This window comes from Rissa tridactyla, chromosome 8 (assembly GCF_028500815.1).
Source record: "Rissa tridactyla isolate bRisTri1 chromosome 8, bRisTri1.patW.cur.20221130, whole genome shotgun sequence".
NCBI classification, from domain to species: Eukaryota; Metazoa; Chordata; class Aves; order Charadriiformes; family Laridae; genus Rissa; species Rissa tridactyla.
This window is the reverse complement of record NC_071473.1, coordinates 7784567-7800854: the sequence shown is the minus strand read 5'-3', so window position 1 is coordinate 7800854 and position 16288 is coordinate 7784567. Positions and strand designations below refer to the sequence as shown.

General features: G+C 52.2%; 1 protein-coding gene across 3 annotated transcripts in view; it reads right to left on the bottom strand.

Moving 5' to 3' along the window:
• The window catches only part of PRKCB (protein kinase C beta), a 143205-nt gene that overhangs the window by 44216 nt on the left and 82701 nt on the right, over positions 1-16288 (bottom strand). For all 3 annotated transcript variants that reach the window (XR_008468087.1, XM_054212127.1, XM_054212126.1), the window contains exons 6-8: positions 12999-13155; positions 12488-12622; positions 3737-3833 (exon numbers count right to left, since the gene is read on the bottom strand). Coding sequence is in view for 2 of the 3 variants with exons in the window: in XM_054212127.1 (XP_054068102.1) it covers positions 3737-3833; positions 12488-12622; positions 12999-13155 (389 nt within the window). In the remaining variant the exon portion in view is untranslated. The remainder of the gene's footprint in view (positions 1-3736; positions 3834-12487; positions 12623-12998; positions 13156-16288) is intronic.

Here is a 16288-nt window from a genome sequence, read left to right as displayed (position 1 = left end):
AGAGGAGGAAAGGTCTTTCCAGAAAAGAGCCCAGAATAAGAGTTGGGGAGACTCAAGGACCGTCACCCCCAAGTGAAGTGTCTTGCTTTTGCTACTGAGTGTCTCTAATGTCTATCTCTGAGTACAGAAGTCCTTTAACCCCTTTTTAATACACTCCTGATGCTCACACAATCTCAAGACCTCTTTAAGTTTTACAACTGACGCGTGCCAAATACTGCTCACAACTTTTTTTTTTTTTTTTTTAAAAAAAGCACTTGACCTTCGTTATCCAACTCCATTTGTCATAGTTAATTTACTACATCTGAATTTATGCAATAGCAGCTGACGTTCGCATCTATCAAGCTGTCCCAGCAAGCGGCTGATAAAGACTGAGCAGAATTGGCAGGCGATGTAGTGCAAGGCTTCACGCCGGGCTTTTGTCTCAGGACACTTTCTTGCCCAGGCCAGGACGTGCCCGCTGCAGACAGGAGGCTGCAGGAAGCGCAGCAGCGGGACCTCGGCCAAGAACGGCACCGCAGGCTGCCAGGAAGGGACATGGCTCCACCCCGAAGCTCCGCGAGCATCCGTACATCTTCTGTGTCATCCAGGCTGACACCTCCGCCCTTTCAGCTGGGCGCTGTGGCAATGCGAAGTCCGCTCGAAATCCAAACCTGTCATACGCCTCTCAACTTTGTCCTGTCGATTGGAGCTGCCCGGGAATAGGCAGGATCAAGCAGCGCTAACCCAGATTGATGCGGAGGATTCTTTTGAGTCCTTACGGTCTGAAATGTCGTGGCAGCACCTCGGCTGCTGCGTCACGACCAGGCTCCGGGGTGCTCCTCGCCCCTCGGGACACCAGCACAAGCCATCGCTCAGCTGGCCAGGGATTTCTTTCCTTGGAACGCTGACTCGCTCACGAAGGAGGATGCAACAGGGGAAGACACCGCAAGGTGAAGGTACAGGCATAGCCTGGCAGAGCGACGTGACACCTTTGGACAATGTATTTCCTGATCTGTAGGCAACTCATCATCCAACTTCCAACATACACACCGTTTTAACACCACTGGAACATCACAAAATGCAACAAAAGCACACCGTTGGTTCTTTACGGAGCTGACAACCGTTGGTTGTACGCCAACTGCTGTATTAGAACTGTCTTATTTTTTTGGATATTCAGGAAAGTTATATATAAATGAGATAAGTGTGAGATTAAAAAAGGAAAGGAGAAAAAGGAACTAACTCTCCAGTCCTGTGCTACGATTATGGAGTTCACACTGACAACCATAAGGGCAACTATTTTATTTTATGTATGGTTCTTTTCATCTAAATCTCCAGATGTGCTACATTCATTCTTAGGGTTCTGGGAGGACTTTAGCTACAGTGAAAAATGGCAAAGACCTAATAATTCAGTACTGTCTGGATCAATCATTCGGCAAGATCTTCCATGGTTTATTGAGTAGTAAATAGACATTTCTTCTCGAAGGTGGACCCAAGCATCACTGAAACCTTCCAGAGACTGGCAGGGTAATCTCACCTCCGTGCAGATCCGTGGTGCCACCAGTGCAAAGCCCTGAAGCTCTCGGATGCCGACAGCAGCTTCCCGGGGCCAGCTCCTCAGGGAAGTGCAGGTGTGATAAGGCTCAGAAAAGCCCATCGCTTTTATGCCCTTGGCTTTTTCACAGGCACCCATCGTGCTTTCCTCGAGGGGACATTCTGCACTTCCACCCACACAGGCCAGTGCTGGCAGCGACACCAAGCCCTCGCACCCCGTTGCTGCCTTTGAGCGCTCCGGCTGCTGCCGCTGGCTTTCCCCACAAAGTTAGGGGCTCCCTTCAGACGCTCATCTGACTTGCTGTCACTTGGCCTTATCAATTAGCCCATCGCTCAGTTAGCATAGACTCCACTCTCGGCTCATCGGATTACCCCGCTATCCGGGCTGAGGGAGCAGTGCTGCGCACCACGGGAAGGGTGGATTACCTACGCTACTGAGAATCAAATCACTGGACTGTACATATTGCCGTAGTGCTCCGGGTTTACGCCTCCGGCAGCCCCAGCAGTGTCAGTAACGCCTCGGTGCCAAGCGCCGTCAGCGATGGCTGATACCCAGCACCATACTCAGCATCACCCTCTTAAAAACCCAGCCCGGTCTCAGGGCAAAAGGCAGGGTACAAAGGCTGCCACGACATTTAACGGCTGAGAAAGGGTTTCTTTCCGAGATTAGCTCCAAAGCCAATTATATTAATATCTTCATTTATCTTAGTTAATTATATTAATTCATAACCAGCAGCATGACGGAAAAAACAGACGAACAAATCCTATTATATGGCACCTCCGAGCGCGGGTAGAACTGCTGTACCAACATGTGCACGTGCCGACAGCGGCAGCACGGTCACGTCAGGTCATCCTGGGACATCCAGGATCTTCATCCCTCTTTAATTGGAATACACCGTTGGAAATATAATAAGTGAAGCATCTCCTCTTCTAGCTATACTATAATCATTTTGGCAAACTCTCTTTTTTGGCAAAATACTCATTTTGAATTACGCAACCCTAACAGAAAGACAGGCGTCACCTGAAACAACGCAAATGAAAGGGGGATGTTTGCTGTGCTGCTTTCTTTGCGGTAAGAAGAAACGACTTCTTCGAAACGATGGGATTTCAGACTCCTTCCTACCCGCAGGTACCAGACACGGAATCAATCCCGCTCTTAGTGGAGCACAAGGCACCAAGCAAACATTACACGTAACTCTGCATTGTGCGATATTCTCTGTTGTATTTTCAACTTAAGTGACAAAGAATCATTTTCATATCTCTCATCTCCTCATCCATCAGAAACAACTGTTCCCTTTCCCAGCTAACCCACTGCTTGCCTCTACCATGAAGTCAGACACACACGTGTGCAGGGAGGTCGCTGTATTTTCAAATTAGAAGAGAGTATTCCAGAAGGGGGAGATGGATGGCTCATTCCGTTTGCTCCAATTAAGAATCATCCTGTCCATCCCATCAGAAAATTGCATGTGAATGAGTCTTACACTTCCAGCTCCTGGTGTATCTGAATCCTTTTGCCTCTTCTGATGTATCTGAATCCTCTTCTGCAAACCTCTACAAAATGACTTTGGTTCATCTGTCCCAGCTCTCCACCATTCCTTGGATGCTGCACGGTTGCTCCAGGAGCGTGTGCTCCTGGCACACGCTGCTCCGTGTGCCCCGTGCCGGAGGAGCCGCGCAGCTGCAGGCACCCAAGGAGCGACCAGATCCCTGCTGGAAGCCCCCACGGTCTCTCCAGTCTCCCCTGCCCTGGAAGCACCAGCCTTGTGTGGTGGCACGACCCAGCGCTGCACCGGTGAGGCAGGAACCGCTTGTGGGCGCATCACAAACTTCCCATTCCCATATGGTCCTTGTTAATTATTTAATGTCGCCAAACCATTGCTGGAAAGCTTCAAATCTTCAGAGTGACTTTTTTTTTTTTGCTGAATGTAACTGAAGAACTTACCTTCTGGAAAGCCTGCTCAAAGCTCATGCCTGGGAGCCAGGCGTGACATGGAGAGCCTTGGGAAGGACTGGCCACGGGCACAGGTCTCCAGGAGTAGGTGGAAAGCGGGGAGAGGGAGGAGTGATGGGCCAGACTCTGCTCTGTGCTTCCCGTGCTGCCAGGGAAAAGCTGGCAGGGAAAGCCGCGCAGGGAAACCCCCTTGCCGAGGGCATGGCAGGCAGGTGGCGAGGAAAACCCCCGAATTCCCAAGAAAAATCAATTCACCTCAAACTTCTGCCGCAGCTCCTCGTTTCCTTCTTCTCCTTCAGGAGGCACCGGGACGTTGAAATACTCCCCCTCCTCCTGGCTCAGCAGCTTAAACCTGGGGGGACACAGCGAGAACGTCGGGTCAGGACAGCAGCAGGACCACGGGCGGGCAGGACCGCACCTCCCGCTCCCAGCACAGCTCTGCCTCTGCTGTACCGGCCTCCAGGTGACCCTTCCCCAAGGTTAGAAGATCCCTCCCGAACTTCACACCCCCAAATCGTCCCACTCAGCAAGCTCCCAGCCATGCACCCCAGTGGAGGTTGTTTCTGGGGTCCCTCGCTGTATTGGGGACCCAGCCACCGCATCCCAGGAAGGACATCCACACCCTGCTGCGGTGGACACCTGTCCTGGTTCCGGTGGGGATAGGGTTAACTTTTCCTGGTATTCCATGCCATGTGAGCCACGCCCACCCTGAGCTGCCGGGGGAGGGGGCAGGAAGTTGCTGCTTAAAAGCGGGCTGGGGCGGCCCGGGTCCGGCCGGCGAGCGGCGAGCGGCGGGGGGGAGCGGCGGTTCCGTAATCGCGTTTGTATATTCCCCTATCCGTGTTGTTGTTGTTGTTGTTGTTTGCCTGTTCCCTTTGCTGTTCTATTAAACTGCCTTTGTCTCAACCCAAGAGTCTTGCCTTTTCTTACGATTCTTCCTGTGTTTGGAAGGCACGAGCGAGCGACACGTGGTTCTTTGTTGCCGTCTGAGGCTAAACCACGACAGTCCTTTTTGGCGCCCAACGTGGGGCTCGAAGGGTTGAGATAACGACAGAATCCAACTAGAACGTGGAAAAAACGGTTTTGGTTTTTTTTTGTATGCATTTATTTTATTAGGTAAGTAGTCACTGGTCATCATGTTGCTTGGTTTGTTCTCATGGCTGTGTTACATAAATTCCTATATGGCTTATGTACTCCCTGCGATGCTGTTTACCATGTCTGGAACAGGGATGAGGATTATCATTCTGCTGTCCTGTGCGATATCTGTTTATGATATGATAACATCACTGTTCAGACGGCTATTTTGGGGTGTTTATGCGGTTTTGCTGTCCTGTCCGTACATTGGACACCGTCTCTCAGAATTTGTTAATAATTTCCCCAGCCCTTTTGCCTCCCTTTTCTCCTTCGGGTCAGGTATGACAGCTTTTGAGAATTTTGAATATCCTTGGGATACTCAAACTAGCGTGTTCGTAGTGCTATGTCTCCTGAATACGTTCCAGGTCTTGTTTAGGGTTAAGCGACTATTTAAGACTACCACCCGGAGATCTGCTCCGAGGCTGGATAGTCAGGGGTGGCATGGCATGTGGGAGAGCATGGGCAGGTACCTAGAGAACTACTCACCTCCAATGGTCTGGGACTTCACCCCTGAACAATTACAGGACCCTGATAAAGTGGTAGAATATTTGAAGGGAAAATGCTGTGGCTATTCTAGAGAGGCACAACTCACCGCGCTGTGCTGGGCCCTGGCCAGTATCTACCAGGCACTGCTCAGAATTATGCAGCACCCTCAAGGGGAAGAGATGGAAACCAGACCTGCGGCGGCCCCTGCGGCTGCTGCAGCCCCTGCTGCAGCCCCTGCGGCGGCCCCTGCGGCTGCGGCGGCCCCTGCGGCTGCTGCAGCCCCTGCTGCAGCCCCTGCGGCGGCCCCTGCGGCTGCTGCAATCCTTGCGACGGACACTGTGGCTACTGCAATCCTTGCGACAGACACTGCGGCTACTGCAACCCCCGTGGTAGCCACTGCCACTGAACCAGGGAACCAACCCATGCCAGTATCAGTTGCCCCCATACAGAAGAAGAAGTACACAAAGAAATCAGTTCGCTTAGTAAGAGATGATGATGAACCAGGGCCATCACGAGAGCAGGAGGAAGAGGCAGAACCAGAGATAATTACTCGATCCCTATCCTTGAGTGAGCTGCGGGATATGCGAAAAGATTTTAGCCGACTTTCAGGCGAGCACATTGTCACCTGGCTGCTCCGGTGCTGGGATAATGGGGCCAGTAGCCTGGAATTAGAGGGTAGGGAGGCCAGGCAGCTGGGATCCCTGTCTAGGGAAGGCGGCATTGACAAGGCGATCGGGAAAAAGACCCAAGCCCTCAGCCTCTGGAAACGACTCCTGTTAGGCGTGAGGGAGAGGTACCCCTTCAGCGAGGATGTTGTATGTCAGCCAAGCAAGTGGACTACCATGGAAAGAGGTATCCAGTACCTGAGAGAATTAGCCGTGCGGGAGATGATTTATTATGACTTGGACAATGCAGACTTACCCACAGACCCTGATGAGGTGCGATGCACAAGGCCCATGTGGCGGAAGTTTGTACGGAGCGCACCATCGTCATATGCCAACTCCCTGGCAGTAATGGAATGGAAAGGTGAAGAGGGACCAACGGTGGATGAGGTAGCTGGCCGGCTCCGGCGATATGAAGAAAGTCTCTCTTCCCCCCTTGTCTCAGCTGTGGAGAAACTGTCGCGGAAGGTCCAGCAACTTGAAGAGAATATGTCCTACTCCCCACCTGCACGGGCCAGCATCTCAGCTATTAGAAGCAGGCATTTCCCCACTCAAGAGAGAGAGTACAGAGGGTACACACCACGAGGCACCCTGTGGTTCTACCTGCGGGACCACGGAGAGGACATGAGGAAGTGGGACGGACAACCTACTTCGATCCTGCGGACACGGGTACAGGAGTTGCAAGGAAGGACAACCACAAAAGGGGATCCCTCCAGGAAAAGTGCCGCCCCAGTTTCCAGTGGGCCGTTCCCCAGACAAAGCAGAAGGCTTGATCTTGCTTCTGATCCTCTTGAAGGAACTTCCAAGTCATTTATGCAAGAAGTGAGTAATGGATACTATGACCAGTATTAGGGGGGCCCTGCCTCCGGCCAGGTGGAGGAAAGGGATAACCGGGTTTATTGGACGGTGTGGATTCGATGGCCTGGCACATCAGACCCACAGGAGTATAAGGCTCTAGTGGACACGGGTGCGCAGTGTACTTTAATACCATCAAGCTATAGAGGGGCAGAACCCATTTGTATTTCTGGGGTGACAGGGGGATCCCAAGAGTTGACTGTACTGGAGGCAGAAGTGAGCCTAACTGGGAATGAGTGGCAAAAGCATCCCATTGTGACTGGCCCAGAGGCTCCATGCATCCTTGGTATAGATTACCTCAGGAGAGGGTATTTTAAGGACCCAAAAGGGTACCGCTGGGCCTTTGGCATAGCTGCTTTGGAGACAGAGGAAGTTAAACAGTTGTCTGCCTTGCCTGGTCTCTCAGAGGATTCTTCTGTTGTGGGGTTGTTGAGGGTCAAAGAACAACAGGTGCCGATTGCTACCACAACGGTGCATCGGCGGCAGTATCGCACTAACCGAGACTCTCTGATTCCCATCCATGAGCTGATTCGTCAACTAGAGGTTCAAGGAGTGATCAGCAAGACTCGCTCACCCTTTAACAGTCCCATATGGCCGGTGCGAAAATCTAATGGAGAGTGGAGGCTAACTGTAGACTATCGTGGTCTGAATGAAGTCACGCCACCGCTGAGTGCTGCTGTGCCGGACATGCTAGAACTCCAGTACGAACTGGAGTCCAAGGCAGCCAAGTGGTATGCCACGATTGATATAGCGAATGCATTCTTCTCAATCCCTTTGGCAGCAGAGTGCAGGCCACAGTTTGCTTTCACTTGGAGAGGCGTCCAATACACCTGGAATCGACTGCCCCAGGGGTGGAAACACAGCCCCACCATTTGCCATGGACTGATCCAGACTGCACTGGAACAGGGTGAAGCTCCAGAACATCTGCAGTACGTTGATGACATCATTATATGGGGAAACACAGCAGAAGAAGTTTTTGAGAAAGGGAGTAAAATAGTCCAAATCCTTCTGAACGCTGGTTTTGCTATAAAGCGAAGTAAGGTCAAGGGACCTGCGCAGGAGATCCAGTTTTTAGGAATAAAATGGCAAGATGGACGCCGTCAGATTCCAATGGATGTGATCAACAAAATAGCAGCTATGTCTCCACCAACTAGTAAAAAGGAAACACAGGCTTTCTTAGGTATTGTGGGTTTTTGGAGAATGCATATCCCAGATTACAGTCAAATTGTAAGCCCTCTGTATCAAGTAACCCGGAAGAAGAATGATTTTAAATGGGGTCCTGAGCAACGACAAGCTTTTGAACAAATCAAACAGGAAATAGTCCATGCAGTGGCCCTGGGGCCAGTCCGGGCAGGACAAGATGTTAAAAATGTGCTCTACACTGCAGCCGGGGAGAACGGCCCTACCTGGAGCCTCTGGCAGAAAGCACCAGGGGAGACTCGAGGTCGACCCCTAGGGTTTTGGAGTCGTGGATACAGAGGATCTGAAGCCCGCTACACTCCAACAGAAAAAGAGATATTGGCAGCATATGAAGGGGTTCGAGCTGCTTCGGAAGTGGTTGGTACAGAAGCACAGCTCCTCTTAGCACCTCGACTGCCGGTGCTGGGTTGGATGTTCAAAGAAAGGGTCCCCACCACACATCATGCAACCGATGCTACATGGAGTAAGTGGATTGCACTGATCACGCAGCGAACTCGAATGGGAAACCCCAGTCGCCCGGGAATTCTGGAAGTGATCATGGACTGGCCAGAAGGCAAGGATTTCGGAATGTCACCAGAGGAGGAGGTGACGCGTGCAGAAGAGGCCCCATCATATAATAAACTGCCAGAAAATGAGAAGAAATATGCCCTGTTCACTGATGGGTCCTGCCGTATTGTGGGAAAGCATCGAAAGTGGAAGGCTGCTGTGTGGAGTCCTACACGACGGGTTGCAGAAGCCAGTGAGGGACAGGGTGAATCGAGCCAGTTTGCAGAGGTGAAGGCTATTCAGCTGGCTTTGGACATTGCTGAGCGAGAAAAATGGCCAGTACTTTATCTCTACACTGACTCATGGATGGTGGCAAATGCTCTGTGGGGGTGGTTACAGCAGTGGAAGCAGGGCAACTGGCAGCGCAGAGGCAAACCCATCTGGGCTGCTGACCTATGGCAAGATATTGCTGCCCGGATAGAGAATCTGGTTGTGAAAGTACGCCATGTAGATGCCCACGTACCAAAGAATCGGGCCACGGAGGAACATCAGAACAACCAGCAGGTGGATCGGGCCGCTAGGATTGAAGTGGCTCAGGTGGATCTGGACTGGCAACATAAGGGTGAACTATTCATAGCTCGGTGGGCCCATGACTCCTCAGGCCATCAAGGGAGAGATGCGACATATAGATGGGCTCGTGACCGAGGGGTGGACTTGACCATGGACACTATTGCACAGGTCATCCATGAATGTGAGACATGCGCTGCGATCAAACAAGCCAAGCGTTTGAAGCCTCTTTGGTATGGAGGGCGATGGCTGAAATACAAATATGGGGAGGCCTGGCAGATTGATTATATCACGCTGCCACAAACCCGTCAAGGCAAGCGCTATGTGCTCACAATGGTGGAAGCAACCACTGGATGGCTGGAAACATACCCTGTGCCCCATGCCACTGCCCGGAACACTATCCTGGGCCTTGAAAAGCAAGTCCTGTGGCGACATGGTACCCCAGAGAGAATTGAGTCGGACAATGGGACTCATTTCCGAAACAGCCTCATAGACACCTGGGCCAAAGAGCATGGTATCGAGTGGGTGTATCACATCCCCTATCACGCCCCAGCCTCTGGGAAGATAGAACGATACAATGGACTGTTAAAAACTACACTGAGAGCAATGGGTGGTGGGACTTTCAAACACTGGGATACGCATTTAGCAAAAGCTACCTGGCTAGTTAACACCAGGGGATCTAACAATCGGGCTGGCCCTGCCCAATCAAAACTTCCACGCACTGTAGAAGGGGATAAAGTCCCCGTAGTGCACATGAAGAATATGCTAGGGAAGACAGTCTGGGTTAGTCCTGCCTCAGGCAAAGGCAAACCCATCCGTGGGATTGCTTTTGCCCAAGGACCTGGGTGCACTTGGTGGGTGATGCAGAAGGATGGGGAAGTCCGATGTGTACCTCATGGAGATCTGATTTTGGGCGAGAATAGCCAATGAATCAGATTGTGTGCTGTTAATTGCTAAGTAACACTGTCACTGTATGTCCTCATTGCTATCAGTTGTACTACAAGTAAGGCACAGGGGTGATGGGATAAGAACTGATCTCAGCAGCCGGCGCCCAGCAGTTTCCTCAAGATCTACATCTTCAGCCTACAGACTGCGTGCATGAGCCACACCAGGTGCACCAGTCACAAGCTCCGAAAAATACAGCATGCAACAGACCAGCACCACCCAGCATCTCACCTGCCCTGAGAGACTGTTCTAACAGATGGAGCCCAAAGCCGTGGATTAAAAGAACTCAACGGACACTTTGGAGGGATGACCCATAAACTAAGGGTATTATATGTGTGTATATATATATATATATAACAGGGGAAAGTGGTGGCAATTCATTGGAACCTGCTGGGCATGGCATAGATGGTATGGAATAAGGGGTGGATAATGTCCTGGTTCCGGTGGGGATAGGGTTAACTTTTCCTGGTATTCCATGCCATGTGAGCCACGCCCACCCTGAGCTGCCGGGGGAGGGGGCAGGAAGTTGCTGCTTAAAAGCGGGCTGGGGCGGCCCGGGTCCGGCCGGCGAGCGGCGAGCGGCGGGGGGGAGCGGCGGTTCCGTAATCGCGTTTGTATATTCCCCTATCCGTGTTGTTGTTGTTGTTGTTGTTTGCCTGTTCCCTTTGCTGTTCTATTAAACTGCCTTTGTCTCAACCCAAGAGTCTTGCCTTTTCTTACGATTCTTCCTGTGTTTGGAAGGCACGAGCGAGCGACACGTGGTTCTTTGTTGCCGTCTGAGGCTAAACCACGACAACACCACAAAGCACTGATGTCTCTTTCAAAACACAAACCTGACCCCAAAACACGTAGAAAAAACATGGCTTTCTCATGATGGCCATGTGTGGGCAAGCTCCTTCCCCACCAGCCGCCCCAGGTGCCAAGGCAGGCCAGGGTCCATGGGGACAGCACACGGAACGTGTCAGTGCCAGGCTGGCATCGACAACCCTGAGCACAAAGCCAAGATGCTCACCAAAAAAAAGGAAAAAAGTTTAAGCAGCAATTATCAGAAATCATGGAAGTGTCATTCAGATCTGAGGTGTTTCACACAGCCACGGGCAAAGCCTCAGCTCCATCGGCGAAGCCTCCCGGCAGCCAGGGGAAGGTTATCAGCTGGATGTTATCTACAGAGGCTGCACCGAACGAACAAAGCGCTATTTGCGTAATATAGGGACAGACTCTTCCTTTGAGCTTGTTTTCTCCGTTAACTGCAGTTGTTTAGATATGAAAAATACATCAGAGCTCCTTCTAGAGTTTATTCTAGCCAAATGCTGTGACAAGGAAAATCACTTAGATCTCCACTTACATGATTTTTAAAAGGCTGGGAAAACGATCAGACTTTGGGCTGCGTCAGAAGCCGGCCGCGCACCAGCCCCAGCCGACACACGCGCATCCTTACAGGTGACTGGAAATTCAGGGGGAGGGGGGGAAGTGACAATTTTCTGCTGTTTTCCAGCAGAGAAGCCGCGTCTCGATCAGGGTCTGGTTCGTGGCAAGCGAGACTCGCCGGCTGAGCCCTGCCACTCGCCATCCGTGCCATAACACGGCCAGACCCTGCCCGCAGCCCCCCGACGGGTGGGTTTTCCTGGGGGCATGGGACACGCTGCAGGACCCATCATCGCCCAGCCCATCCGCTAATTCCTCCTCCTCTCCGTTCTCTGCTTTAAGTGAGACACATACAGCTTCCACTGGGGGAAAAGACAGAGTCCAGGGTGTTGGCTCGACTCACAGAATGCAAATTAATAGCATGCAGGTTTTGGTTTCCAAAAGACATATAATATCTATTTTCAATTATTACACTTTACATGGAAAGGTAACACGGCTCTCAGGCATCAGTGGCTGGCGGGGGAAAAAAAAAAAAAAAAGGGAAATAAGGCGGTGTGTGTCCTGCTGGGGGAGATAAAATGGAAATGAAGAGACCTATTCAGTGCGGGTGTTACAGACCCACTGTGTTCATCTTTCGTATGGTAACGAGCGACAGTAATTATACACTGTGGTAGCATTCCTCCTTTTATTGAGGAGTGCCCCTCAGCACCGTCTCTGCTACTCCTTGTGCTACGAAGCGGCTGCCCCCGCCACTGATCACCATTCCAAGCGTGTCCCCCCAGCCCTGGGCCCGCTCTCAGCCTTGCTCTCCCGCTGGCCTGAGGGAGCCACGTTGCCTCCCCAGTACAGAAACCAAGGAAATCCAACCAGAAAACGCTGGAAAATGCTTGCTCAGCAAATGCTTCCTCCTGAAGCCTACGTAGTGAGAACCCATGGGGAGCACCAGCCCTTCTGGCCACGAACTCCAGGCAGAGCAGCCTCAGGGGAGGGAAAAGCCCCCCGAGCAACCCTGCAAGGGGCTAGAGGACACCGAGGAGGTGACAAAAAGCCAGGCCGTGCAGGGCACCCAGACGCTGTCCTGGCACCTCTGGGTGTCCCCTTGACACCCCACAGCCCACCACAGCACCAGCGATTCTCACCAGTCCGAGAGGTGGAGCAGCACCTCACACAGGAGCCAACGCGCCTGGTGGTCCTCGAACAGAAGGGCACTGGTGAAGTACCAGGGGCTGCCGCGTCCCCCGTAGCGCACAAAAAGATCAGGACTGCTTTTCGCCCGCAGTATTTTCAAAACAATTGCAACTCTTACCATCCATCGACTCCCGACTTCTGCAGCTCGGAAATCCCGAAGGACAAGGAGCCCATGAAATCATTCCTGCTGGTCAGATCCCAGTCCCAAATCTCCACGGACAACCGCCTGTCTTTGTCGGCCTCTTTCAGTTGGCTGGAAGAGAGGAGAGAAAAAGGGACGGTTTTATTCTGGAAGCCATCGCTACACCACTGTGCCCTCCACACTCCTCGGATATAAAATGAAGGGATGGTCTTCAATGACCATTCAGCTCTCGGACATTTAATTTCCCGACTGCATCTGTTTCAAACGCAGAATGCAGAGTTCCTGCCCTGAAACGCTCGGCTCTGATCAGGGGTCAGGGCAGAGGTTTGAGTGCTTCTGAGTCACACTTACAGGGCCGAAAAGAATTACTTCTCAGTTGAATCAGCTTAATGTCTCTGAATAATTAAATCAGAGCAAATACAATCACATTAATTCTTAGGGGTGAGAAAAATCAGTCTACAAGTTTAAACATTTTTCTTGTACTTACAATTTAAATGTCTCGTTCCACTCAGGATTCAGGGAGCACTTGATCGTTTTGGTCTTCTGTTTGCTTTCGTTTTTGGGGTCAGGGATTAGTTTAAGCTTCACGTAGGGATCTGACAAGCCATTAGGATCCATAGGAACTAGGTTTTTAGCATCTCTTACTGGGGAGGAGAAAAAGGATTGAATTCAGTATTGAAATCATAAAAATACTCAACAATAGGCAACTTCCTTGTGTGCCAACGGTCAGTGTGAAAAACGTGATAAAAAACTCAGTATGTGCAGACATGGCCAGTACATGAGCAACGAAATACAGTTACCAACGCAAGGCAAACGCAGCTCTAATGGACGAGGGAGGATGAAGGATCAACTCAAGAGGTTATTTTCACTTTCTAACAGGATGATTCGTTGTTTGCTGTCAGTTTTAAAGAGTTTAAAGCTGCTTGGTTTCCTCTTGCACCTTGGTAGGGAGAATTGCGGTGATCTGCACCTTCTGTTTGGGCGAGGTGGGAGCCCGGGAATGGTGCTTTCCATGGAGAGTGGAAGTAGCAACGGAAGAGCCGCGAACTGGGGAGGGCAGGCACCAGAAAGCACCGGCACAGCGGCTGGATCCAGTGCCAGACTCTCCTTTAGGGTCCCCTCGGGCTCAGCAGCCACGTCCCTGAGGGACCGGGGGGATGCCGGCAGCAGCATCCCGGTGCCAGGAGCCGGAGCGTCTCCTCCAGGGAGCAGGACCAGAACAAGGAGCAGAAGAGGGGAGAGCAAACCTGCCGGCAACCTCGACTGCTTGTAATTGGATTGCAGCTTTGACAAATTAAATACAAGCAGGCTGATCTAAGTCTCTTTCCCTAGATTAAGTCCAAAAGGGTCTGTCTTCTGGGAGAAGGGTCTTATCTTCCCTGCAGCCCGAGCAAAGATATCAGAGATGGAAAGTCTGATGGGACGTGACGGAGCGCAGCCAGAACCGGGGGAAAAGCTGCTTGCAAGAAAATGCAGAGCAAAATTCCCCTCGCCTGCGCTGCGGCCAGCAGACACAGCTCCGCCGGGGGCTTCCGCAGGTTCTCCCACCCAAACCGCCCAGGGCTGCGCAAGCAGCACTGCCCGAGCCGCGGTGGGGGCTTCCCTGCTCCCAACGGATTGCGGTGATGGAGCCACCCGGCTCCTCGGCAGCCGGCACGGTGCCCGCCGGCAGCCCCTTGGCCGTCACCTCCCCAGGTTTGGTGCCCACCTCGGGGATCAGGCATGGAGGGTTGTGCCATGTCGGGAATCGGGAACTCAGCGCTGCCTGAAATCCCACCGGATCACACTAGCAGCTCTGCCACAGGGTTCACCGGGGGCAGAGCATCACCCCATACACCCCCATAATCCCGAGGAGGAGAGGACTCCAGCTGCATGTGCGGTGCTGCAGGACATTAGAAGATGCTTTCGGCACGCCAGCAAGAGTAAAAAAAAATCGCTTGGCTCCCAAATCATTTCTGATGCAAGGCTGGGAGCCAGATAAGTTTTGAAAAGCACGTTAATGACCCCAAATCTGCAACCTACTGCCGTCCTCCTGAAGCATCACCCAATTTCCGGCTCCACGGCATTAAAGCTTGTAGCCAAAATTCGAATCTGTGTTTATAAACTAGCTCATTTATCAAACATGACACCCTTGACAGCAGCTCGCGAGACAGTGAGGGGCAAACCCGCTGGGAATCGCCCGCTGCCCAATTACAGGTGCCCGGGCAGCCCTATCGATTCGGCAGCGCTAGAGATTCTTCAGACTCCTGAGACGAGGCAGCCACGGGAGCCGGAGCCGCCTCCTGCCCCTCTGGCAGAAGGGGAAGGAATGACTTCATTAGAAGAAGTGATATATGGTGACCTTGCCGTGGATGCCGTCATCCACAGGACAGGTCGGATCTCTTTGCGGGGAGGTTGAGACCTGCCAGCGGTCGATGGGGTCAGGGATGCAGCCGCAGCAGCTGCTCAGCATCGGCATTTGCAAACAGCTTTCTGTGCTCCCGCGCAAGAAGCGGCTTTGCTGTCTGGAAGAAGGGGAGGACACGTGGCGAGGCTCCGGTCCCCAGGGCAGTCCCCTCCCGCAGGTTGCGTGGGCACCAGCAGTGTTGTTTTCCCAGAGGGACGAGCGCCAGGACCTGGGGACCCAACGCAGTGCTCCACAATCTGCCATCGTCCCCGGGGAGGGGGCTGAGGACACCGAAGCATCCTAAAAGCACTCGTGAGAAGATGCCCAAGGAGGAGGGATTCACCCTTCCTGTACCAGAGAGGACCAAGGCTCGACATTTCTTTAAGCAGTGAACAGGTATCTCCAGAGGACAGTAAAATACCAGACCTGAGCAGCTTTCAAGCTTCTCGGGTTGTCGGCGATTGGTTACGTACTGCACAGGCTGCTCTCCGAGCTCGGGCCAGCTTTGCAGTGGGCCATCCCTCCACGGGCCTGCTATGGATAGAGATAGCAGCAGTGCCAGGGCTGGCGGAGCGACGGCGTTACCTGCTCCGTAACCACCTCATCCGCATAACGAACCCGCACGGCCCCACGTCTTGGGAGAGCAGCCCGACAGTCGCGCCTCCTTCCGCCTGGAGCTGCCTGCCGTGACATGAGCAGCATGACTGCGTTTCTGTAACGTCCTGACAATTCTCTTCACGTGCCATTTAATAAATGAGTCGCTTTTTTTTTTTTAAAAAAAAAAAAAAAAGGACATAAATACCAGCTCTGCACTTCAGAGGATGCACAGTGGTTATTCTGTGGCTTAATTTGGGCTCTCAGTCAAAATCTTCTGTGGAAAGCTTTGTACCATCCAAGCAGAAAGGCTTGCAATCTGCTCTGTGAAATCTTTTAAGTAATGAGTTTAATTTCCAAGGGCCCCGCCAAGGCTCTGCACTGATACAGCCAGAATGCCTTCCTCTCCCTCACCCCTTATCAGAGGAGAAGAATACATATTTTCTCATCACCATTATAAGCTTTTATCTGTGCCTTTTTGATAGGAAAGAAGGCAATCTTTATAACCACGTTCTTGAATTATAAAACACAGAAGTATACTAGGGAAAAGTCCCGCACTAGGTCCTGCCGAGGCCCTACCTGAGTGGCAATGAGCCCGCAGGGCAAGCGGTCTTCTCAGGGTTTGTGAACAGCAGAAATTGCTTTGGCTGTTTGCAGATGTGGGAAGTGCCTTGTAGTGGGACCCCGGTGCTCCTGTCCCCCAGCCCAGAGCCCCATCAGACATCCCACCGTCCCCTACCCTTTGCTCGGCTCCATCTGTAACTCCTGGCTGGTCCGACCACAGCTCCGACCGCAGC